The sequence below is a fragment of the Oncorhynchus nerka genome, linkage group LG9a (genome assembly GCF_034236695.1).
Source record: "Oncorhynchus nerka isolate Pitt River linkage group LG9a, Oner_Uvic_2.0, whole genome shotgun sequence".
Lineage (NCBI taxonomy): Eukaryota > Metazoa > Chordata > Actinopteri > Salmoniformes > Salmonidae > Oncorhynchus > Oncorhynchus nerka.
The window spans coordinates 40332795-40357934 of NC_088404.1; the positions used below are offsets into that span (position 1 = coordinate 40332795).

The following is a 25140-nucleotide window of genomic DNA, read 5'->3' on the forward strand; positions in this document are numbered from 1 at the left end:
ACAAATCAGAGCTTTATGGGTGTATGCCCCGTGTGTCTATATAACACCCTTCACTGCTCTGGTTTCCTCATTCTAAGAACTACCTCTTACACAAATCGTGCAAGAGGGGCAATCTGGTGAGATCTCCTTCAGAGAACCGGGGTTACATACCATAACCCAAAGTTTTCTTTCAGTCGACTCGGTTGGACATTTCACTATGGGACACTTGCAAAGCTCCCCGATTGCCAATAGTACCTTTCCTGAGAAGCCTGTTGTGGTACTTGGTAATGTACTTGATCCATCCTACTCAGCTCCAGTCCAAGGACTCTGTGCATCAGGGAGGTTGCAGTAACGTCCACGCAATAGAACCTCACAAAGGTGTGAGAGGAAGCCTAACTAGCCGCACAAATCTCCAAGACGGAGATGCCTCTATACAGTGCCCATGACGTGGCAATTCCTCAAGTGAAATGTGCGCGGACACCCAGGGGAGACTGCAATCCCAGACAACTGTACACCTTGGCGATAGCCTCCACTGCCCAATGGGTGAGGCATTGTTTGGACAAAGCCCTACCCTGATCAGGGGTGGAAAAGCAAATAAAAAGTTGGTCACAACTCCGGAATGGCCTAGTGCTGTCCATGTTCAGTAGATGTGCAGTGCACGCACTTAAGGCGCCGCTGCTCTGGAGAAGAGAACAGCGGAGGGTGGAAGGGAAAAAGGTCACTGGCTTTACTACTATAAGTCATGGGAATTACCTTAGAAATGAACGTGGCGTAAGGATGTATCATAGCCTTGGAGTAGTCGGGGGTGAAACTGAGTGCATGAAGGAAGAACCGAGAGCACATGAAGGTCGCTAACACACTTGGCCATAGCCAAGGCGAGCAACTGGGCTGTCTTATATGACAGAGTCTTAAGATCCACTGTCTCCAGGGATTCAAAGTGATTGCCTGTAAGTTCATCCAGAACCATTTCCAAATCCCATGATGAGGAAAGTGGCTTGGAGACCAGACAGAGATTTGGAGACCAGACAGGGGAAGGTAAAAAGGGATGGTGCTTCAATGGTGGGGTAACACACTGAAGAAACAGCACCGCTCGTGCTAGCCAAACAAACCGAATGTGGGTTTAGCCCAAAGGATTCTAGCTAAAACACCAGTGGAACCGTTAGCACACTACACAGCCAAGACATTCAAAGGTTCAGCTAGCTAGCTCCGAACTGTGGAATCCGACAGAGAGTAGAGACCCCAGGTATAAGTAGCTTAAATTTGTGGGAACCTGCAATTAGCGGGATGCTAAAGCAGTGGAGCTAGCTAGCTAACAAGGCCAGGCAACAGATGTACTGTAGCTAGCCAATGACAAAAGTTCTGTTAACAAGCTAACTAAGGTATCTTCACTCTGTAAAGTTAAGCTGAAGATTTCAGAATTCCTGAAAATAGAAAATAAGCCACCCAATGCTCCATGGTGGGGTGGTAACCCACCAGGAAAGAAAAGTTAAGTTGAGAGCTAGTTTTCTGAAGAACACTGCTTAGTGAGCTAGTACCCAAATAGACTTGTGATGATGGAAAGAAATAGGACACCAGAGCAGTGCAGGGTGTTATATAGACACGAGGGGCATACACCCACAAAGCTCTGATTGGCCTGTTAGGTTTGATTGAATAAGGCTTCAACCAATGACCCGTAAAAGATGATGTGTCCCATAGTGAGACGTCGAACCGAGTCGACTGAAAGAGAACATAGAAATGTTAGGCCCACTACACAAAAATAAAGCGATAACAAAGATGTTGTGAGGTTGTTAACGAGAGAAATGCCATTGGTGTGAAGGTTGAGGAGGGTAGTGTGGGAACAGGTTTGTTCACCTCAGTCATGGTGTCCGCAGCTTCCAAAAGTACGTGGGGGGAAGTCTGCCTCTGCCTGTAGGTCTATGTTGTCTGTGATTAGTGTGATCTGATTGGAAAGCAAAGAACCACTGAAGGGGCCATTTTGAAACACTACAGATCTCCTGTGCACGAAGATGTGTGTCAACACATGTAGACATACCTCTGCCCACAGCGCAGAAAGTTGAACGTCACAACTGGGGTATCAATGCCCTCCGGTAGAAGGATGATCTGGTTCAGCCACATGACGACCTAAAGACGAGAATACAGATTTTCTGTAATAACAGTTAACATTACTATGAAGCAGAATGCCAGAGGGGCTTGGAAGAGTCTGTAGAGGAGCGTGACAGCACATGGAAGTGTGTGTGTAAGTTAGAGTAACAGAGAGTGAAATACAAAGAATGAATGTGCTTACTCTCTGTGGCCTGGCGAAGGTGACTTTCCCAGTAGGTTGAGATACCTCAGGATCAACATTAAGATCATACATGGAGAAGCCAGGCAGCTGACGCATATTCTTAAAGACGTAGAACTGAACGCTGGAGGAAAGGGAAGAGAAAGAATAAGCACATTCAAATTACAAAATTATTTATTGTTGTCATTAGACAGAGCTAAAGTACTGTTAAACTTACAAAGTCGGAAAGTAATTGATAGTCAAAATCAATGATTGGTTGTTTAAAAGTGTGAATTTCACTGGCAAATCACTTCACTAACACATCTATGCAAAGGACTCAGCTGTCTCTTTCATAATTAAAATATGTGTACCTGCTCTTGCCGCAAACAAAAGCTTTGATGTATAGATCCACGAGGAGGGATGATGGGAACACGGATACAACCAGACCAATTCTGGGCACTGGGGTGTACCACATGACTTTCACTCTCGAAAATTCCCTCAGCAAAAATCAGCATGGCTCTAATGATGGTCTCTGTAGGGGGAAATCCAAGAGGACAGTACTCAGCCCACTCAGTTACCACAGCAAGCCACATGAGGCTGCACATTCTGGATTATAGGATGGTGAGTGGAGAGCGTGATTGGGTTCAATGTGGGACGGGCTGAAGTTTGGTCAGCATGGTGAGTTTCTGTGTGGTTTTAGGACTGTGTAAGTGAGCTGCTTACTGTGTTTTGATGACAGTGCATGAATGTGTTGGTGGTTAGTAGGGAGGGTATCTGTTTGGGGTGATGGTGTTTACCATTGGGCGTGGAGATGCTGAGCTCTGTGTGCCCTCTGGGACTCCGTGGCAGCTCTGACAGAGGGCAGTCTAGAGCTGGGTATTGGCTGGTATCACCCCCATCTGGGTATCACCTTCTGAAGTCCCTGGGACAGCCTGCTACACAAGACACACAGTCCTTTACACTAAGGTACAAACACTATGCATGCGTATGTTTGTACATAGAGTGGGAGGATCATGTTCTCCTCAGAGTAACTGATAGGTCAGGGAATGTTTGTCTGAGGTGTGGGTGTTTGATTGTACATGTGGGCTTTAGCATTTTCCTCTAATATTAGTTACTTCAGAGAGTTTCAGTGTGTATATATAAATGTCAACGTGTGTTTGGTTGTAGGTTTATCCTCATAGTTGATTGTGTGAAAGTGTTTGTCAGTGTCTGTTCTTAGTAGGGCTGTCCCCAACTAAAGAAAATGTTGGTCGACGGAGAGTCGTCTGTTCTTTCGACCAATCGATTGGTCGAAATGTTAAAATACAGTGGGGCAAAAAGTATTTAGTCAGCCACCAATTGTGCAAGTTCTCCCACTTAAAAAGATGAGAGAGGCCTGTAATTTTCATCATAGGTACACTTCAAATATGACAGACAAAATGAGAAAAAAAATCCAGAAAATCACATTGTAGGATTTTTTATGAATTTATTTGCAAATTATGGTGGAAAATAAGTATTTGGACCTTGAAATGCTTCTTACGAAGCCCCTCTTTCGTTGCCCGGGCGGTGTGTTTTGGATCATTGTCATGCTGAAAGAGCCAGCCACGTTTCATCTTCAATGCCCTTGCTGATGGAATGACGTTTTCACTCAAAATCTCACGATACTTGGCCCCATTCATTCTTTCCTTTACATGGATCAGTCGTCCTGGTCCCTTTGCAGAAAAACAGCCCCAAAGCATGATGTTTCCACCCCCATGCTTCACAGTAGGTATGGTGTTCTTTGGATGCAACTCAGCATTCTTTGTCCTCCAAACACGACGAGTTGAGTTTTTACCAAAAAGTTATATTTTGGTTTGATCTGACCATATGACATTCTCCCAATCTTCTTCTGGATCATCCAAATGCTCTATAGCAAACTTCAGACGGGCCCGGACATGTACTGGCTTAAGCAGGGGGACACGTCTGGCACTGCAGGATTTGAGTCCCTGGCGGCGTAGTGTGTTACTGATGGAAGGCTTTGTTACTTTGGTCCCAGCTCTCTGCAGGTCATTCACTAGGTCCCCCCGTGTGGTTCTGGGATTTTTGCTCACCGTTCTTGTGATCATTTTGACCCCACGGGGTGAGATCTTGCGTGGAGCCCCAGATCGAGGGAGATTATCAGTGGTCTTGTATGTCTTCCATTTCCTAATAGTCTTCCCAGCCTGGTGCAGGTCTACAAATTTTGTTTCTGGTGTCCTTTGACAGCTCTTTGGTCTTGGCCATAGTGGAGTTTGGAGTGTGACTGTTTGAGGTTGTGGACAGGTGTCTTTTATACTGATAACAAGTTCAAACAGGTGCCATTAATACAGGTAACGAGTGGAGGACAGAGGAGCCTCTTAAAGAAGAAGTTACAGATCTGTGAGAGCCAGAACTCTTGCTTGTTTGTAGGTGACCAAATACTTATTTTCCACCATAATTTGCAAATAAATAAATTAAAAATCCTACAATGTGATTTTCTGGATTTTTTTCCTCATTTTGTCTGTCATAGTTGAAGTGTACCTATGATGAAAATTACAGGCCTCTCTCATCTTTTTAAGTGGGAGAACTTGCACAATTGGTGTCTGACTAAATACTTTTTTGCCCCACTGTATATATAGACACGCCCTATGTTTGAATAAAATCAACTATATATAGACTACTGAGCCTGTCTGATGCTTAAAGCAATGCACTTAAAAATGAAGACATAAAATGACTAAAGAGGGAGCCAGAGATCAATATCACCTAACCAGAACAGTTTCATTTTGTTTATAGTGAATCAATATCATGTGGTTAATCAAAATTCTATGAAAATGATACAAATCTAAAAGTAACTTCTATTGCCAATATGTAGAAGTAGCCTACATAAAGCCAACAAATAAAAACATTGCAGCCCGGAGGTAGAAAATATCCTGATAAAAATAAATATCCTATGAATCACATTGGCTACGCATGGCCTGTCTGCAAGGAACTTGACACATTGTGTCAACTATTAACTTGATCCAGCATGAGGTGAGCAAACTTGCAACATTGTGTAAAATATTCTGGGCCCTCAGAGTTTCCTGATCCAGTGAGCTCCGGACAGACACGGCTGTAGGCTATTTGCGTAATGGATAAGAATGAATCAGGTAGGCATATTTAATGATGTTTTCACTGGATTAGAGCATGACATTTTTTCCCCTTTCATGCTGAGTAGTTATGGAAAGGAAGAGAGCTGGAAAGATGTTTCTAATAGGATACGTTGAGGAACGATTGTCCTTCTCAATGGATGTAAAAAACAGACTTAATTTACTTGCTGTTTGAGGCGGAAAAAAAGTGACTTTGAGAAGCTCCACAGTAATGGTGAGTTAAGACTATCATAAATAGTATCAGATCCCCAAATATGCACATAGGCCTATATTTGCGCGCAGGCCAGGTATCCTAGGCCTACTTCTATGTGTAATCTGGTGTGTGTCTTTACTCAAGATTAACAGGAGCGATCCAAACAAGAACATTAATACCTTGACAACTCATAAATGTAATTAAATAAACCCAAACCTTTTTCTCACAAGTGTAGCCTACGTTGGGCGCTCTGCAGACAACATTTCCACTCCTACAATGACAACAGAAGTTTACCGTAATTCAAAAACAATGTAGATGAGAAATGATGGAAATGAATAGTAGGCTAAATGTACTACTGGTGATACCGGTGTACCCTTCCTGAGGCCTCTGCAATGGATTAGTATGCCCAGAAAGGCGTGAATCAGACAGGTGTCATTTTAAAAATATATTTGCCACAGCTTGACTAACAAAATCTCGGTCGACCAACAGCCTATCGACCAGTGGACTAAATGGGGTCAGCCCTAGTTCTTAGAAACCTTGGCATTCTCCTTATAGTTGCATAGTTCCAGTAGCAGGTTCTGCCTGAGTTGGCTCAGCTCTCGGATCAGATCCTGCTCCACACTGGAGTCCATCAGGTTCCCCTTCATCTCCTTACTGGCAGGCAGGTAGCCACGCACTGACAACAAGCATACAACACATTGGATGTAAAAGACAAATTCTGAGAGAATACACACAAATAAACTAGGCCTATTCGAAGTAGTAGTAGTGTTACTCATGTCTTTACCTTCTCCCTCCACAGAGGTACAGATGAGCTGGATCTGTCCATCCATGTGATAGTCCCTCTCCACCACTCCAGCCACAGAGGACGAGAAGCTGTCTTTGAAGATGACTTCAAAGATGACTTCTTCAAGGGGCCTTACAACATTCCTTACACTTGGAGGAAAGGTTGGTGCCAAGTGTCAACCAGTCCTAGACAATGTGACAAAGTGAAGGATTAGAGGACTTTGAAGACTCTCTTTGATTGGTTCTGTACTCATTTTAACAAATAGGTCTTCTCAATTGCCCTAAATTGATTGTTGACTGACGCATCAAGGTGGTTTACCTTTCCATTGGACTAGCCCTTGATGAGTTCTACAACACCGTCAGCATTAAGGTCAGATACATGGATGCTCATTGCATGGTTCTTAGACTGCAGAGGGAAAGAGGGACAGTTATTGGCACATCTTTAAACATAATGCTGGTTCAAATTCAATACATTTTGTGTAAAGTGACAGGGATGCATTAAGAAGGAAAACTAATATTCCAACCATTCAAAACATGCAATACCTTGATTATCCAGTAGTGGGCAGTGTGGTAATAAACACCCACTGTTCCATTGGCAAGTGCATAAGCAAACCTGCTCCCATGCTTATGACAGAGGGAGGTAACCTTCTGAAAGATACAAAGAGAGAACAATCAGCACACATCCTCTCTTTGCTGACATTTTCTGTACTATACACAGCAAGATTTTTTAAAGTTTTAAAACATCAAATAGCTGCAGAAACACAACTCTGGGTATGTAATATGAGCTATACCTTATTTTCACAAGTTCGTCTTCTTTAATCAAAATCAAATTTATTGGTCACACGTGTTTACGAGATAGTTATTGCGGGTGTAGAGAATTGCTTGTGCTTCTAGCCCCGACAGTGGAGTAATATCTAACAAGTAATATCTAACATTATTAAAGGGCTAGTGTTTCATTTCATGAAAGTGGCCTGTGATTCCTAATCTATGTCTATAGGCAGCAGCCTCTGATATGCTAGAGATGGCTGTTTAACAGTCAGTGGTGTAGTATAGAATACAATACAGTATATACATATGAAATGGATGATGCAATATTTTAACACAATTTAAGTGACTAAGATACTGTAGAACAGTGTGGAGTGCAGTTTATACATATGAGATGAGTAACACTAGATACAGAACTTTATTACAGTGGCTACTGATCCATTTCTAAAAGTGGCCAGTGATTCCTAATCTATGTCTATAGGCATCTGCCTCTGATGTGCTAGTAATGGCTGTTTAGCAGTCTGATGGCCTTGAGATTGATGTTTTTTAGTCTCTCGGTCCCAGCTTTGATGCACCTGTACTGACCTCACCTTCTGGATAAATGTGGGGTGAACAGGCAGTGTGGTTGATGTCCTTGATGATCTTTTTGACCTTCCTATGGCATCGGGTGCTGTAGGTGTCCAGGAGGGCAGGAAGTTTTCCCCCAGTAATGCGTTGGGCATACCACACCACCCACTGGAAAGCTTTGCGGTTGTGGGTGGTGCAGTTGCCGTACCAGGCGGCTGTATACCCTAATGCCAAAGTCCTCTGATCTGACAAGAAGCTGCAAAGACCAGACAAAATAAAATATACACAGTATATTACCCATTTTAGGATCTTGTATATTTATGTAATAACAACATTTAAAGTCGTCTAGCTATACATTGCAAAGTACTTGCTTTCATATTTGGATAAAACTTATGCTAAATAAAATGTCACCTAATTTTTTCAATTACCAGTAAAAGCACAGATAACCAATGACCGGACATTATCCCCCGTGTCCTGAAAAGGAACCCAGACAAACAAACAAACAAATAATTTCCTCAATTGTGGTAAAACTATTCCTATTTCAATGTTAGACAACAGTTCATATGATAAAGAGGAACACAATCCATACTGTCCAGAACTGGTCGTTCCCCTCACAGTCAAATCCTTGTAGGGCACAGTTTCCTCCGATGATGGTGAGGGGGGACTCAATGTTCGCCAATTTCCCTAAAGCGATGGCATTGTCCCCATCTGTCACCTAGAGGAAAGGAAATAGCATCATTATTTGCAAAACTGTATTATTATGTAATACTACTACAACAGAAGCATGATTATGTTGTATCATTGCTTCCTGTCCAGTTCTTGGCTCACCTCTCTGTTGAAGATGTCAGCAATTTCGTGTACATCATAGGCCAGGTTTGTCTGGGTGCCCACGAGGAGCGTGTCTCCAGTGGTGTTGGGTCGTCGAGTACCAGCTGTCAAGCAGCTCAATGCCTGGTTGATGTTGAGCAAAGAGATGTCTGAGTCCTGGGCACTCTGGCTCAGACGGTAGGCTGCCTGCCACTGGCCACGCATGTGAGGGTTATGGATGAACACCTGATAGAAGAGAGAAGATTGAATTACTTGAGCTGGAGTGCTATATTACGATGCATCAAGCTTCATGCATATATGTAAATGGAAACTACCAAAGGGAACTGGGCGAGGCCTTACATTCCCTGATTGTGTGACTGCAGTGAGGCATGGGTGGATCCCTTTAAATTTGCCCATTGTAACCATGCAAGGGCTTATTTTATGGTTCATCTTGAGGGTGATTGCCTTCGGAATGTATTCAGGCCCCTTGACTTTTTCCAAACGTTGTTATGTTACAGCCTTATTCTAGAATATATATTTTTTTTAATCCTCAGCCATCTACACACAATAGCCGATAACGAAAACTGAAAACAGGTTTTTAGACATTTTTGAAAATGTATTTAAAAAAAACAACTGAAATACCTCATTTAGATAACTATTCAGACCCTTTGCAATGAGACTCGAAATTGAGCTCAGGTGCATCCTGTTTCCATTGATATTCCTGAGATGTTTCCACAACTTGATTGGAGTCCACCTGTTGTAAATTCAATTGATATGACATGATTTGGAAAGGCACACACCTGTCTATATAAGGTCTCACAGTTGACAGTGCATGTCAGAACAAAAAACCAAGCCATGAGGGTGAAGGAATTGTCAGTAGAGCTCCGAGACAGGATTGTGTCGAGGCACAGATCTGGAGAAGGGTACCAAAAATCATTCTTAAATGGAAGAAGTTTGGAACCACCAAGACTCTTCTTAGAGCTGACCGCCCGGCCAAACTGAGCAATCGTGGGAGAAGTGCCTTGGTCAGGGAGGTGACCAAGAACCTGATGGTCACTCTGACAGAGCTCCAGAGTTCCTCTGTGGAGATGGCAGAAACTTCCAGAAAGACAACCCTCTCTGCAGCACTCCACCAATCAGACCTTTGTGCTAGAGTGGCTAGATGGAAGCCACTCCTCAGTAAAAAAGCACATGACAGCCCACTTGGAGTTTGCCAAAAGGCACCTAAACACTCTCAGACCATGAGAAACAAGATGATCTTGTCTGATGAAACCAAGATTGAACTCTTTGGCCTGAATGCCAAGCGTCGCGTCTGGAGGGAACCTGGCACCATCCCTATGGTGAAGCATGGTGGTGGTAGCATCACGCTGTGGGGATGTTTTCAGCGGCAGGAACTGGGAGACCAGTCAGGATTGAGGCAAAGATGAACAGAGCAAAGTACAGAGAGATCATTGATGAAAACCTGCTCCAGAGTGCTCAGGACCTCAGACTGGGGTGAAGGTTCACCTTCCAACAGGACAACGACCCTAAGCACGCAGCCAAGACAACTTCAGGACAAGTCTCTGAATGTCCTTGAGTGGCCCTGCCAGAACCCGGACTTGAACCTGATCGGACATCTCTGGAGAGACCTAAAAATAGCTGTGCAGCAACACTCCCCATCCAACCTGACAGACCTTGAGAGGATCTGCAGAGAAGAATGGGAGAAACTCCCCAAATACAGGTGTGCCAAGCTTGTAGCGTCATACCCAAGAAGACTCAAGGCTGCAATCGCAGCCAAAGGTGCTTCAACAATGTACTGAGTAAAGGGTTTGAATATTAATGTAAATGTGATATTTCCGTTTTTAAATTTGTATAAATTAGCTAAACTTTCTAAACCTGTTTTTGCTTTGTCATTATGAGGTATTGTGTGTAGATTGAGGATGAAAAAACAATTGAATCTATTTTAGAATAAGGCTGTAACCTAATAAAATGTGGAAAAAGTCAAGGGGTCTGTTATGGGTGTAAGATGGCACAGTGATGCCATCTGTTGGTAAATGTTCATTACTGCAACTCTTGTGTTTTACCGGGGTGCTTGAGATATCCGGATGTGTTGTCATGTACTGAACAAGACTGGTTACTCGCATCAATGCCTCTGTCTCGTCATTTAACATTCAAACATGGTGTCAGAGTCGGATAACTAACCATGCTTTCCGCAAATTAGAGTCACCTGCTCTGGTTTACAAACAAATGCTTATTTGTGTAAAATTTCGCCCGGAATTGGCCTTAAGCTAGAGTGAGTTTGCTAGTTAGCTTCCATGTTGTTAGCACCGGTTAGACATGGCAGCGAACATTCCCCCTCCCGCCGTTATGAAGCTCAGCGGGGATTGGAGCACGAACTGGGATACGTTTAGAGGTGAATGGGAGGACTATGCGCTAGCAACGGGACTTCTGGAAAAGGAAGATGAGGTAGTGGCTGCCACTTGAAGGACTATAATGGGAACTGAATGCCGACACGTATACAAACACAACCTGAACCTAACAGCAGCACAGCAAGGTAACGCTGCAGCTATTCTTGATGCTCTTGAACATTACTTTACGCCAGCAAAGAACGTCATCTACGAGCGTTATGTTTTCGGTCGTTGCAAACAGGAGGACGGGGAGTCCATTGACAGCTTTGTCACTAGGTTAAGGGAAAAGGCAGCTACATGTGACTATGGTGCTTTAAGAGATGAACTGATCAGAGATACGATTGTGCTTGGCATAACTGATGAGGGCACCCGCAGACGTTTGCTGAGAGAACGTGACCTGACGCTGGCCTTGGCAGTGGAGACATGCCGTGCAGCAGAGCTTACTGATATACGGATGAGGTCCATGGAGCTAGAAAGGCAACATACGGACAATGTCAATGCTACATTCAGGCAGCCAGTAAAGAAATTCCCCTTTGCCAAAGCTAATGCTAATACTACAGCCAACTCTGCAGTAGACAACCCCAATACATGCCGATATTGTGGCATTTCTCATGGACGAGGAAAAGAACACTGCCCAGCCTATGGAAAAATATGCAAATCCTGTGGTACAGCTAATCACTTCGCAAGGGTCTGCATGAAAAGCAAGAGAAAGGAGGGTAAAGTGCATTCCATTGAAACAAACACAGATGAAGGGAACGGCAGCACAGAGGATGTACATTCTAGCGAGTGCATAGGGGCAGTGAGGGCAAAAGGACAAAAGTGGTTTGTCACTCTGCTACTTAATAATAAACCACAGCAATGCCAGCTAGATTCAGGGGCCACATGCAACGTTATGAGCCTTAAAGACAAAAGGAGGCTCGCGCCCAGAGACAAACTCACACAGAGTAGCCAGTTCATGACCTCTTTAGGCCTGTTTGTGACAGAGTGTGTTTTACGTGGCCAGAAATACACCCTTGAGTTTGAAATAGTTGAGGCTAGTCAACAGCCATTACTGTCAGGTTCTACATGCGAGCGCCTTGGACTTATTAACTTCACCATCCCAGCTGATCTTAACATTATAGACAAAGTCCAGGCTGGGCCCTTGAGCAAGGAGACACTCCTAAGCAAGTACCATGATGTCTTCAACGCACCGGTCGAGTCAGTTCCTGGGGAAGTCCACTTTGAGTTGGACGCAGCAATCCAGCCTGTCCAGTGTGCACCCCGCAATGTACTAGTGGCCATGAAAGCAGCTACGAAGGCTCAGCTTGACAAATACGAAGCAGATGGCCACATCATATCCGTCACCGAGCCTACGGACTGGATAAGTAATATGGTTATCGTCAAGAAACCAGACAAGCTACGGATATGCATTGATCCTAAACACCTCAACCGGGCTCTGCGACGTTCACATTACATTATGCCCACGTTGGAGGATGTTCTTTACAAGCTCCTAAAGGCCAGAGTCTTCACGCTCGTGGATGCCAGAGATGCCTTTCTGCAGTGCAAGCTCGACGAGCCCAGCAGCTACATGACCACCTTTTGGACACCCTGGGGCAGGAAGAGGTGGTTGAAGCTTCCGTTTGGTGTCTCCGTGGCTCCAGAGGTGTATCAGCGGAAACAGCATGAGCTGTTGATGGGACTCAGTGGCGTGGAACCCATAGCAGATGACATTCTCGTAGTGGGCTGTGGGGACAGTGATGAGGAGGCAGAATGTGACCATGACGCCAAGCTGCTGGCCCTGATGGTCAGATGCAGACAGGTCAAGCTAAGGCTAAGCATAAAAAAGCTTCAGTTTAAAGTGCCAGAGGTCCGCTTTCATGGGCACATCTTGTCCTCCACCGGATTGAAGGCGGATCCTGAAAAAGTGAAGGCTGTCTTGGAAATGCCCCACCCATCTGACGTGAAGGGAGTGCAGCGCTTCGTCGGATTCGTCACCTACCTGGCCAAATTCCTACCGCGGCTCTCTGAAGTGTGTGAGCCACTGAGGAGGCTCATGGACAAGGACACCATCTGGCATTGGCTCCCAAAACATGACGCAGCGGTGAGGGAAATAAAACAACTGGTCACCCATTTACATTTACATTTAAGTCATTTAGCAGACGCTCTTATCCAGAGCGACTTACAAATTGGTGCATTCACCTTATGACCTCCAGTGGAACAGTAGTGCATCTAAATCTTTTCAGGGGGAGGGGGGGTGAGAGGGATTACTTTATCCTATCCTAGGTATTCCTTAAAGAGGTGGGGTTTCAGGTGTCTCCGGAAGGTGGTGATTGACTCCGCTGTCCTGGCGTCGTGAGGGAGTTTGTTCCACCATTGGGGGGCCAGAGCAGCGAACAGTTTTGACTGGGCTGAGCGGGAACTGTACTTCCTCAGTGGTAGGGAGGCGAGCAGGCCAGAGGTGGATGAACGCAGTGCCCTTGTTTGGGTGTAGGGCCTGATCAGAGCCTGGAGGTACTGAGGTGCCGTTCCCCTCACAGCTCCGTAGGCAAGCACCATGGTCTTGTAGCGGATGCGAGCTTCAACTGGAAGCCAGTGGAGGGAGCGGAGGAGCGGGGTGACGTGAGAGAACTTGGGAAGGTTGAACACCAGACGGGCTGCGGCGTTCTGGATGAGTTGTAGGGGTTTAATGGCACAGGCAGGGAGCTCAGCCAACAGCGAGTTGCAGTAATCCAGACGGGAGATGACAAGTGCCTGGATTAGGACCTGCGCCGCTTCCTGTGTGAGGCAGGGTCGTACTCTGCGGATGTTGTAGAGCATGAACCTACAGGAACGGGCCACCGCCTTGATGTTAGTTGAGAACGACAGGGTGTTGTCCAGGATCACGCCAAGGTTCTTAGCGCTCTGGGAGGAGGACACAATGGAGTTGTCAACCGTGATGGCGAGATCATGGAACGGGCAGTCCTTCCCCGGGAGGAAGAGCAGCTCCGTCTTGCCGAGGTTCAGCTTGAGGTGGTGATCCGTCATCCACACGGATATGTCTGCCAGACATGCAGAGATGCGATTCGCCACCTGGTCATCAGAAGGGGAAAGGAGAAGATTAATTGTGTGTCGTCTGCATAGCAATGATAGGAGAGACCATGTGAGGTTATGACAGAGCCAAGTGACTTGGTGTATAGCGAGAATAGGAGAGGGCCTAGAACAGAGCCCTGGGGGACACCAGTGGTGAGAGCACGTGGTGTGGAGACGGATTCTCGCCACGCCACCTGGTAGGAGCGACCTGTCAGGTAGGACGCAATCCAAGCGTGGGCCGCGCCGGAGATGCCCAACTCGGAGAGGGTGGAGAGGAGGATCTGATGGTTCACAGTATCGAAGGCAGCCGATAGGTCTAGAAGGATGAGAGCAGAGGAGAGAGAGTTAGCTTTAGCAGTGCGGAGCGCCTCCGTGATACAGAGAAGAGCAGTCTCAGTTGAATGACTAGTCTTGAAACCTGACTGATTTGGATCAAGAAGGTCATTCTGAGAGAGATAGCGGGAGAGCTGGCCAAGGACGGCACGTTCAAGAGTTTTGGAGAGAAAAGAAAGAAGGGATACTGGTCTGTAGTTGTTGACATCGGAGGGATCGAGTGTAGGTTTTTTCAGAAGGGGTGCAACTCTCGCTCTCTTTGAAGACGGAAGGGACGTAGCCAGCGGTCAGGGATGAGTTGATGAGCGAGGTGAGGTAAGGGAGAAGGTCACCGGAAATGGTCTGGAGAAGAGAGGAGGGGATAGGGTCAAGCGGGCAGGTTGTAGGGCGGCCGGCCGTCACAAGACGCGAGATTTCATCTGGAGAGAGAGGGAGAAAGAGGTCAGAGCACAGGGTAGGGCAGTGTGAGCAGAAACCAGCGGTGTCGTTTGACTTAGCAAACGAGGATCGGATGTCGTCGACCTTCTTTTCAAAATGGTTGACGAAGTCATCTGCAGAGAGGGAGGAGGGGGGGGGAGGGGGAGGAGGATTCAGGAGGGAGGAGAAGGTTGCAAAGAGCTTCCTAGGGTTAGAGGCAGATGCTTGGAATTTAGAGTGGTAGAAAGTGGCTTTAGCAGCAGAGAGAGAAGAGGAAAATGTAGAGAGGAGGGAGTGAAAGGATGTCAGGTCCGAAGGGAGGCGAGTTTTCCTCCATTTCCACCCAGACACCTGTACTGCGATACTACAATGTGTCAAAACCTGTCACGATTCAGAGTGACTCAAGCCAGTATGGACTTGGCTGTTGCCTCATGCAGGAGGGCCAGCCTGTGGCATTTGCCTCTAGGGCACTCACCCCAACAGAGCAGAACTATGCCCAGATAGAGAAGGAGCGCCTCAGCATTGTGTTTGCATGCCAACGCTTCCACCATTACCTGTACGGGCGCGACAATATTACCGCAGAGACCGATCACAAGCCCCTTATTGCTATATTCAGCAAGCCTCTCCTGAATGCCCCAAAACGACTGCAGAGCATGCTACTGGCCCTACAAAACTACAACCTCAAGGTGGTGTATAAGCCAGGGCCAGAGATGTATGTGAGTGACACGCTCAGCAGGGCTACTGCATCAGGCACTCACACACGCTCCATGCATGAACAACACGCAGTGTGCAGCTTACAAACAGAGCAAGTGGATGTTGAACACATCAACCAGGCTGACTACCTTAATGTTACGGACCAGCGCCTTATACAAATCAGACAGCACACAGACAGGGACGGGCAACTCCAGGCATTGAGGTCTGTGATTCTGATGGGCTGGCCCGACTGCAGGGAAGAAACTGCTTTAGCCGTCAGAGAATATTGGCCAATCAAAGAGGAGCTCAGTGTTCAAAACGGAGTAATATTCAAGAGTCAGAGAGTCGTTATTCCCCGGTCTCTGCGCCCTGAGATGTTGGCACGCGTGCACTCAACTCACATAGGAGGTGAGGCCTGTTACAGACAAGCACGTGACACACTGTATTGGCCAGGAATGCAGAGTGAAATTAAAGACTATGTCAGTAAATGCACAATCTGCAATGAATATGCCATTGAGCAACAGAGAGAGACGATGATGTCCCACGAGCTACCGGTGCGCCCCTGGCAGATAGTAAGTCTAGATCTCTTCCAGCACAGTGGCAAAGACTTTCTGCTGGTAGTCGATCATTACTCAGACTTTTGGGAGATCGACCTCCTCCCCGACCTCTCAGCAGAGACAACAATCAAACGCTGCAAGGCTCAGTTTGCCCGCTATAGCCAGCCAGATAGGGTAATTTCAGACAATGGACCCCAATTCTCCGGAGTTGAGTTCCGAAAATTTGCTGCAGGATGGGAATTCGAGCACGTCACTTCATCACCACGACACCCAAAAGCTAATGGGAAGGCAGAGTCCGCAGTAAAAATCGCAAAGAACCTCTGCAAAAAGGCTCTGCGAGAGGGCAAAGATGCCTGGAAAGCAATCCTGCAGTGGCGCAATACCCCGACAGAAGGCATGGACAGCAGCCCGGCACAGCGCCTCATGGCACGGCGCTTAAAAGCAGCTCTGCCAGTAGCCAGCACTCTCCTGGAGCCATGTGTGGTGACAGACGTGCTGGTGAAGCTACGTCACAGAAGACAGGTCTCCAAGTTCATCTACGACAAATCAGCAAAAGACTTACCTGAGCTCAGGGTGGGTGAAACGGTGCGAATGAAGCCACTACCAGGGGACCGGACAGGCCTCTGGAGATTCGGATCCTGTGTACAGAAAGTGGCACCACGCTCCTACTTGGTCGAAGTGAATGGATCACTGTACCGTCGCAACAGGGTTGACCTTCGGATTGCTGAGCCAGCACCTACTCAGAACCCTGATGGTCAAAGGGGTTGCATGACAAAAGACAGAACCCCAGCAAGTCACATGGGGCCTGAGGCACTGGGCGAAGAGCCAGGGGATCACAGGTCGGCCGCTCCCTCGCCCATCAATTCTCCCCTTAGACATTCAGGTGACACGCCTGTGCGGGAACCCGCAGTCCTCGCAGACAAGCCCCCTGTCTTTTCACGATGCGGGCGTCTGTCCCAGCCACCAAAAATACTTAATCTGTAGGTTTCCCATCAGGGATTGTTGACAGAGATAAAAGTGAAGAGAATATCAAAATGTGTTGTTGTTCTGGAAAAAAAATAATAATAATTTTTTGACTAAACTGTTCATGTTGGAAATTGTTACTAGGTTTGTTTTGTTAGTGAATTGACACCTCCTGTCCTATTTTATTAAATGGAAGATGTTATGGGTGTAAGATGGCACAGTGATGCCATCTGTATGTAAATGTTCATTACTGCAACTCTTGTGTTTTACCGGGGTGCTTGAGATACCCGGATGTGTTGTCATGTACTGAACAAGACTGGTTACTCGCATCAATGCCTCTGTCTCGTCATTTAACATTCAAACAGGGTCTGAATTATTTGCGAAGGCACTGTAGACACCAAAATGGTGGCACAATACTAAAACGAAAATAACCCATCACAGTACATATTGTGAGTTTGTTATATGTCTATATAAGGTCTCACAGTTGACAGTGCATGTCAGAACAAAAAACCAAGCCATGAGGGTGAAGGAATTGTCAGTAGAGCTCCGAGACAGGATTGTGTCGAGGCACAGATCTGGAGAAGGGTACCAAAAATCATTCTTAAATGGAAGAAGTTTGGAACCACCAAGACTCTTCTTAGAGCTGACCGCCCGGCCAAACTGAGCAATCGTGGGAGAAGTGCCTTGGTCAGGGAGGTGACCAAGAACCTGATGGTCACTCTGACAGAGCTCCAGAGTTCCTCTGTGGAGATGGCAGAAACTTCCAGAAAGACAACCCTCTCTGCAGCACTCCACCAATCAGACCTTTGTGCTAGAGTGGCTAGATGGAAGCCACTCCTCAGTAAAAAAGCACATGACAGCCCACTTGGAGTTTGCCAAAAGGCACCTAAACACTCTCAGACCATGAGAAACAAGATGATCTTGTCTGATGAAACCAAGATTGAACTCTTTGGCCTGAATGCCAAGCGTCGCGTCTGGAGGGAACCTGGCACCATCCCTATGGTGAAGCATGGTGGTGGTAGCATCACGCTGTGGGGATGTTTTCAGCGGCAGGAACTGGGAGACCAGTCAGGATTGAGGCAAAGATGTACAGAGAGATCATTGATGAAAACCTGCTCCAGAGTGCTCAGGACCTCAGACTGGGGTGAAGGTTCACCTTCCAACAGGACAACGACCCTAAGCACGCAGCCAAGACAACTTCAGGACAAGTCTCTGAATGTCCTTGAGTGGCCCTGCCAGAACCCGGACTTGAACCTGATCGGACATCTCTGGAGAGACCTAAAAATAGCTGTGCAGCAACACTCCCCATCCAACCTGACAGACCCTGAGAGGATCTGCAGAGAAGAATGGGAGAAACTCCCCAAATACAGGTGTGCCAAGCTTGTAGCGTCATACCCAAGAAGACTCAAGGCTGCAATCGCAGCCAAAGGTGCTTCAACAATGTACTGAGTAAAGGGTTTGAATATTAATGTAAATGTGATATTTCCGTTTTTAAATTTGTATAAATTAGCTAAACTTTCTAAACCTGTTTTTGCTTTGTCATTATGAGGTATTGTGTGTAGATTGAGGATGAAAAAACAATTGAATCTATTTTAGAATAAGGCTGTAACCTAATAAAATGTGGAAAAAGTCAAGGGGTCTGAATTATTTGCGAAGGCACAATACTAAAACGAAAATAACCAATCACAGTACATATTGTGAGTTTGTTCTACTGGATGCTTGTTCTGAGATGAGTATGAAATCTAATCATCACTGCTGGAGATGCATGTAAAACAGAATAACTTAAGACCGTCCCCTCGCCCATACCCGGTGCCGTCACCGATTGAAACGCTATTTAGCGCGCACCACCGCTAACTACTATTCCTTTTCCACAGCAACCAGTGATCCGGGTCAACAGCGTCAATGTAACAATACAACTTCACGTCCGTCCCCTCGCCCATACCCGGGCTCGAACCAGGGACACATCAACAACTGACACACACGAAGCATAGTTACCCATTGCTCCACAGAGCAAGGGGAACCACTACTTCAAGGTCTCAGAGCAAGTGACGTCACCGATTGAAACGCTATTTAGCGCACCGCTAACTAGCTAGCGGTTTCACATCCGTTACACATGCATGTTGCATCCACTTGAAAACTACCCTCATAAACTTTGTTTTTACACTGCTGCTACTCACTGTTGACTATCTATGCATAGTCACTTTACCCCTACCTACATATACATATTACATCGACTAACCTGTACCCCTGCACATTGACTAGGTACTAGTACCCCCTGTACATAGCCTCTTTATTGTTATTGTGTTACTTTTTATTTTTTACTTTAGTTTATTTCGTAAATATTTTCTTAACTATATTTATTGAACTGAATTGTTGGTTAAGAGCTTGTAAGTCAACATTTCACGATAAGGTCTACTACACCTGTTGTACTCGGCACATGTGACAAATAACATTTGATTTTGAAACGGCTTACTCCAGGCGCCCGCTGGGTGTCCCGGCGTTCCATGTTCATTGCATTGGCTCCTCCTAGTCTTCCAAAATAGCCAACAAAGATAAACAGATACCTAGATAGATGGCATAGCTATGACTAATTAAAATATAGTTAATAATAGAGTGCAACTTTTCAGTAATTATCTTTCCCAAATGAACACATCCACAAGACAGTCAGCGATTGTAACTCATCACAGATAACAACGTTCACTACTTACTATAGCTAGGTATATTTATTCCCCCATTTCCATATGCAACAAGACATGAGATATGCCGACAGAACATACAAAGCATTTCATATAGTTATCCCATTTGATAAAGCGAGACGATATCTTACCGAAGTCCTCGATCTTTAACTGTCAATGTTTCTAGGTTAGCTAGCTAGCTATAACCATGCAAAGGCAGTTATTAAAATATATATATATATATTGCAAATTACTTCACTTGTCACTCAAGTTACTTTGTCGCGAACACATTATTCCACAGTACCAAATAAGTGCTTTGAAGTCATCATCGTTCATGGAGTTTAGAATATATTTCTGTATTGATCATGATTCTTATTAGGGTAAATTTGTTTTATATATATATGTAACAGTAAATATTTAGACCGTCCCTTCGCCCATACCCGGGCGCGAACCAGAGACCCTCTGCACACATCAACAACAGTCACCCTCGAAGCATCGTTACCTATCGCTCCACAGAGCAAGGGGAACCACTACTTCAAGGTCTCAGAGCAAGTGACGTCACCGATCGAACCGCTATTTAGCGCGTACCACCGCTAACTAAGCTAGCCGTTTCACATCCGTTACATATACATGATGAAAGATTAAAGTATTTATAATAGGCATGTAGAATAGTTCTGAATGCATCATTGTTTTTATTTTCATAACTCATTTGTATGGAGTTTAGAAAATATTTCTGTATTTGATCATGATTCTTATTAGGGTAAATGTGTTTTATATATATATGATGAAATATGAAAGTATTTATGAAAGGCATGTAGAATAGTTCTGAATGCATCATTGTTTTTGTTTTCTGTCATTTGTAATTAATTGTAGGTCTGGCTGCTGGCGGTGACTATTCTTATTACGTAGCACAATGCTTGTGGTATGACACAGCTCATTTACTCAGGCAAGATATTCTAGAAAAATACTAACACTCAGTCGACATGTGCAAAGTGATTCATTCACATTCGACTGTTGCTCATAAGCACAGCTCGTGTGCAGATAAAGGAAGCACGGGACTGGAAGCTCTCAACACAGCACCAATGACAACACACCACTCCCGAAAAAGTGACAACTGAACCGTTTAATAATTTGCGTACCGTGTGCACTGTGCACGGTAACGATGACTGTCCAACCGAAAACCAGTCAACAATGTAGTGATTTGTAAATCGTCGTTTTAATATATATTTCCATAAACACTAGGCCTATTCAAATTCTTCCCAACAAGTAATATAATTATATTAACTTTATCGCATTCTAATCTATAGGCCTATGTCCAGATTAGATTATAGTATATAACAAGTTAAATCATCATGAATTTGAACATTACAATTAGATCGTGCCTGTAAAATAACAATATAATGGCTTGATTGATTACAACACTCCAGACCCTGGGGGTTATTGAAGGCATTCCTAAAAACAAAAGAATATCCCAATAAATGTTTGTATAGTTAAATAAATATAGGTGTAGCCTTAATTAATCGATGATCAACGTGGTAATCAGGTTTATGTAACAGGCTATGGAATTTGGAAACAATAGGAAACTCTTCCTTGATTATTTTCGCGCAGTATAATGAAATAACCCGGGTGCAAACCCTGATCGTCTGAACGCGAGACTGTTTTGCACACGGCACCCGTCTGTCCCTGACGCTATAAAAACGGTGCTTCGCCAAAGAGAAATTTAAAGCTTACAACTCAACAGTGAAATTAAGCTGAAATACTTCATTTGACTAAAGAAGCGCGATCAAAAACTGAAAAATGGATCCTTGTGAATGCTCTAAAAGTACGTTTTCATGTATATTGATTAATATAATCAGAATGTAGGCCTATTTATTCGAAAACCAACTACCTGTCATTTTGATCATCTATTAACGCAACTGTCTATTTGTAGCTGGCTCTTGCAACTGCGGTGGATCCTGCAAGTGCTCAAACTGCGCATGCACCAGTTGTAAGAAAAGTAAGTGTTTTTTTTTTGTTGTTTTGGTTTTGCATTCTAAATACCATTTCAGATTGCCCATGTAGGCATATTTACCCGATCTCTTCTCAATTGGGTCTGGTGGCACGTTAAATGGACGGGCTGGGCACCCTATGTGATAATCAAGTGGGAAGGTAACTTACAACTGGAGAGAAATCCACGTAAACGGCCCCCAACTGGTAATTACTAGTGGGGAAAACTCGTCTTATGTCCTGAGCGCCGACTTCTCTCTCATGCTGGCTTCACCTAAGGAAATGATTTGATAACTGCAATTTCGGCAGAAATTCAAATGCACAACTTTTATGAAAAGCAATGTAATTTTTAACACATGTTTACCAGCATGATGGTTGACACTGTTGGCCATTAGACACGGTTTCTCTCAATGAGTTCAAAGATGATATTGACCAACTGGTCAATACCATCTTCCCACTTAGTTATGAACACCTGGTAGCCTAATTAGGCTCTTCAAGAGGACTCTGAACTAGGAAGGCTTTAATTAAGTTGACCACAACTGGGGAGACAAGTTGACAACTCATCCTAGAGCCTTATTAATAGGTTTTGTAATAGTCTGTCATTGGTCATCACTAATCATTTGTTTTTGTCCCATCAGGTTGCTGCCCCTGCTGTCCTTCCGACTGCAGTAAATGTGCTTCAGGCTGTGTGTGCAAGGGCAAGACCTGCGACACCAGCTGTTGTCAGTGAGGCCTGGTGCATTACTGTGACAATGCAGTCATTCCCTACGAAATTGGTTGTACCATCTTGAGCCTAGACTTAGTACTTTGTTAAATGTAAGAAAATAAATTCCATTAAACTTCAAGTTTGACTTTAATTTGGGTTACTGGGGGTGGGTAACAACACAATGTTTAGTAACCTGGTGTCTACATGTTTCTTGATTCCCTTCCAAATAAAAGTGGGTGGTTTGCTTAGTTAACCATCAGTTTCCATTTAATTTTTGTACTGGTAATTTGTCTAAATATGAAATTGAATTCTTAACAGATTAGCTGTTCTTGGGGTCCAAACACTAAGGCTCTACATCAAAGAGAACTGTAAATGGCATAACACATACAAAATGTTTAACACTAAACAGTGTGTGCTAGCATGTCTTCACATTACCTGCTGTTCCGTAAGGTGAATTATTAGTTTGCAATCTGACCTCCCATAGTCTTTGTGATTGAAGACCTTTTAGCATGTCTTGTGGTGTGCATGGGTGTCAGAGCTGTGTGCTGGTAGTTTATACAGAGCTCGGAGCATTCAGCTTGTCAACCTCTCACTTTGACCCATGAACGATTGACATGCCGCCCTGTTCTGAGCAAATTGGAATTTTCTTAAGTCTTTGTGGCACCTGACCACACGACTGAACAGTAGTCCAGCTGTGACAACTAGGGCCGGTAGGACCTGCCTTGTTAGTGATAAGGTAGAGCAATGCTTTATGGACAGACTTCTCGCTATCTTGGCTACTGTCTCACTGTTGACCATGACAAGTTACTCCAAGCAGTTTGTGGTTAATATTTAGCTAGTTGGGTTTGGGAAGGGGTTAGCTAACTTGCTATCAAGTTAAAATGCTAGTTGTCTGTGATTCTGGTTACCCTCTTAGGTTAAGTTACATATTATACCGATTTTGTGTCCTGTAGATATGTCTAGTCTGAGACCAGGATTGACAGCCACCTCAGACAACCCTTTATTTTTTAATGTTAAATGGCCTGAGTAAATGTATCCACAATATGCTATACTGTGTCTCCCTAACAATGAAGGCTAGAATAGGCTTGTAAGTATTTGGATGGGAGACACATGGGAACCAATTGCTGCTGGGGACCAAAGTATGGCCCTCAAGTAGACTGTTGTGGGGTTAATGTGAAGGTCACACAGTCCTGACTCAATGGTTCCTGCAAATCTAAGCTCTTATTACCTGTCCTTGACCAAGTGTCTGCTACCTGCTGGTATCTAATCTTCAATGCAAATCTAAATACTACACACAGGTCTGTCATACATAAGTTTAAGTGCCTAATTGTCCTTATTCCACTACTTTTTTGTTTACGTATAGATGGGTTGGCCAACATCACAAATGATGCGCACGCATTGTAACGTGGAGTGACACGTGAATAAACTGTTCTAACACCGTTCAACCTGCATGTCAACACTGCTTTGAGATGAGTGATTAATAGTAGATAATGTTGAGTGTTTACTTTTTGGGTGTTTAGTTACCAATTAGGCATAGCAGGCCTGTCACACTTTATAAAAAAGGCATATTGTATTCAACCTTTATTTAACTAGGAAAGTCAGTTATTCCAGCACATGAAGGGATTGAAAATGACAATTGCAATGCATGATAATTTTGCCCCCATCCCTAATGAGGATGAGGCAGACTCAACCAAAAGGGGGGTTGGGTTGGAGGCTGAGATCCCACTCCTTCATGATGACGGTATAGGCACAAGGTTGCGTGACTTCTCGATCTACCACCTCCATTACACTCCGGCGCAGCAGGTGGCGGCAGAGAGCTGCCCACAAGTAAAAAGCGCAATGTCGTTTTGGAAAACGAGACATCATCCAATCACCGTAGACCTCAGAAGTGCCGGGGTAAAATGTATGTACGACGGGGGGAAAAATGAGATAAGCGCAAAATAACTGTTATAACTATTAGTTGTGGAACAAGGGAAAGGATCATTTGCTATCTAGGCTTCTTGTAAGTTGCCCAGCTAATACGCGTTATAACTAGCAAGGAATGATACTAGTTATTCTGCTAGCTGATACTAGCACCATTCATCAGTACGCGGTCTGTCCTTGCCAAGCATGACACTAGCCAGTTTGCTAACGTGCTTTCCTTTGTACCTGTCTAACGTTAGTTAAATTAATGACTTATTTTAATGTTGATGGCATAAAATGTGTAATTCGTATTTAGGTTTTTGTAGACAGTCATATCAAAATCTATTCGTAGTAAGAGGCTCACCACGATAGCAAGCTAGCCTAATAGCTAATCGTGCTAAGGGGGCATGCGCGCGTTGGGTTCGATTTTCTGACGACTGGGGAAAAGGGTAAGATTAGCTTGTACATGGTGTGGCCCGTGACAGATTAATGAACACTGATTTATATAGAACCAGTCCAGTGATCAGTCCTGGTCCGGACAACATAAGTACATACACATTACATACAGCCTTTAATTATTTTTAATTTTAAAAAAGGTTTCATCAAGAATGTTTTGTGGTATCTGGAATGATTGATATCTGGAATCAGTCATTAGGCCTAAACAGCAGACAGTCACTGATTTGTTTAAATGACATGTTCCCAGCTAGGATTAGGATAGCTAGCAGTCAGATTGTTACAGGCTAACTCAGCCTTACTTACAGGTTAGGTACTTGTTGGTGTATTATAGAGAATTTTCGACCAACCTTAACTTGGCAATAGCCTACTTCCTCAATTCCCAACTTGGAAGAAGACAACAAATGCTTTAGAAAACGCTCTGTCAATAAAGTTAAAAAACAAAACATTGCTCCATGAAGTCATCCAACAATGTGTAGGCCGCCATATTGTCTATTTCAAATATTTTCTCATTGTTCTCTCATTGTTCTCTGTGCTATGCCAA

The 25140-nt window shown here is 44.6% G+C and overlaps 1 protein-coding gene and 1 pseudogene across 1 annotated transcript; one reads left to right on the top strand and one right to left on the bottom strand.

The window, feature by feature from the left end:
- Positions 1-1925: 1925 nt before the first annotated feature.
- Positions 1926-8893, bottom strand: LOC115134882 (Bardet-Biedl syndrome 2 protein homolog; annotated as a pseudogene).
- Positions 8894-21233: 12340 nt separating this feature from the next.
- On the top strand, positions 21234-22512 carry LOC135573393 (metallothionein B). Its single transcript, XM_065022595.1, has 3 exons — positions 21234-21371; positions 21480-21545; positions 22174-22512. Exons 1-3 carry the CDS (start codon positions 21347-21349, stop codon positions 22263-22265), a joined length of 183 nt encoding a protein of 60 aa, XP_064878667.1. The 5' UTR covers positions 21234-21346; the 3' UTR covers positions 22266-22512.
- The last annotated feature ends 2628 nt before the right edge of the window (positions 22513-25140 follow it).

Excerpts from the sequence above, each read along its gene's own strand:
- LOC135573393 (XM_065022595.1), top strand. The coding sequence starts at position 21,347 with ATGGATCCTTGTGAATGCTCTAAAA. Across the intron at positions 21,372-21,479 it reads TCCTTGTGAATGCTCTAAAA|CTGGCTCTTGCAACTGCGGT; the intron begins GTACGTTTTCAT and ends GTCTATTTGTAG. Across the intron at positions 21,546-22,173 it reads ATGCACCAGTTGTAAGAAAA|GTTGCTGCCCCTGCTGTCCT; the intron begins GTAAGTGTTTTT and ends TTGTCCCATCAG.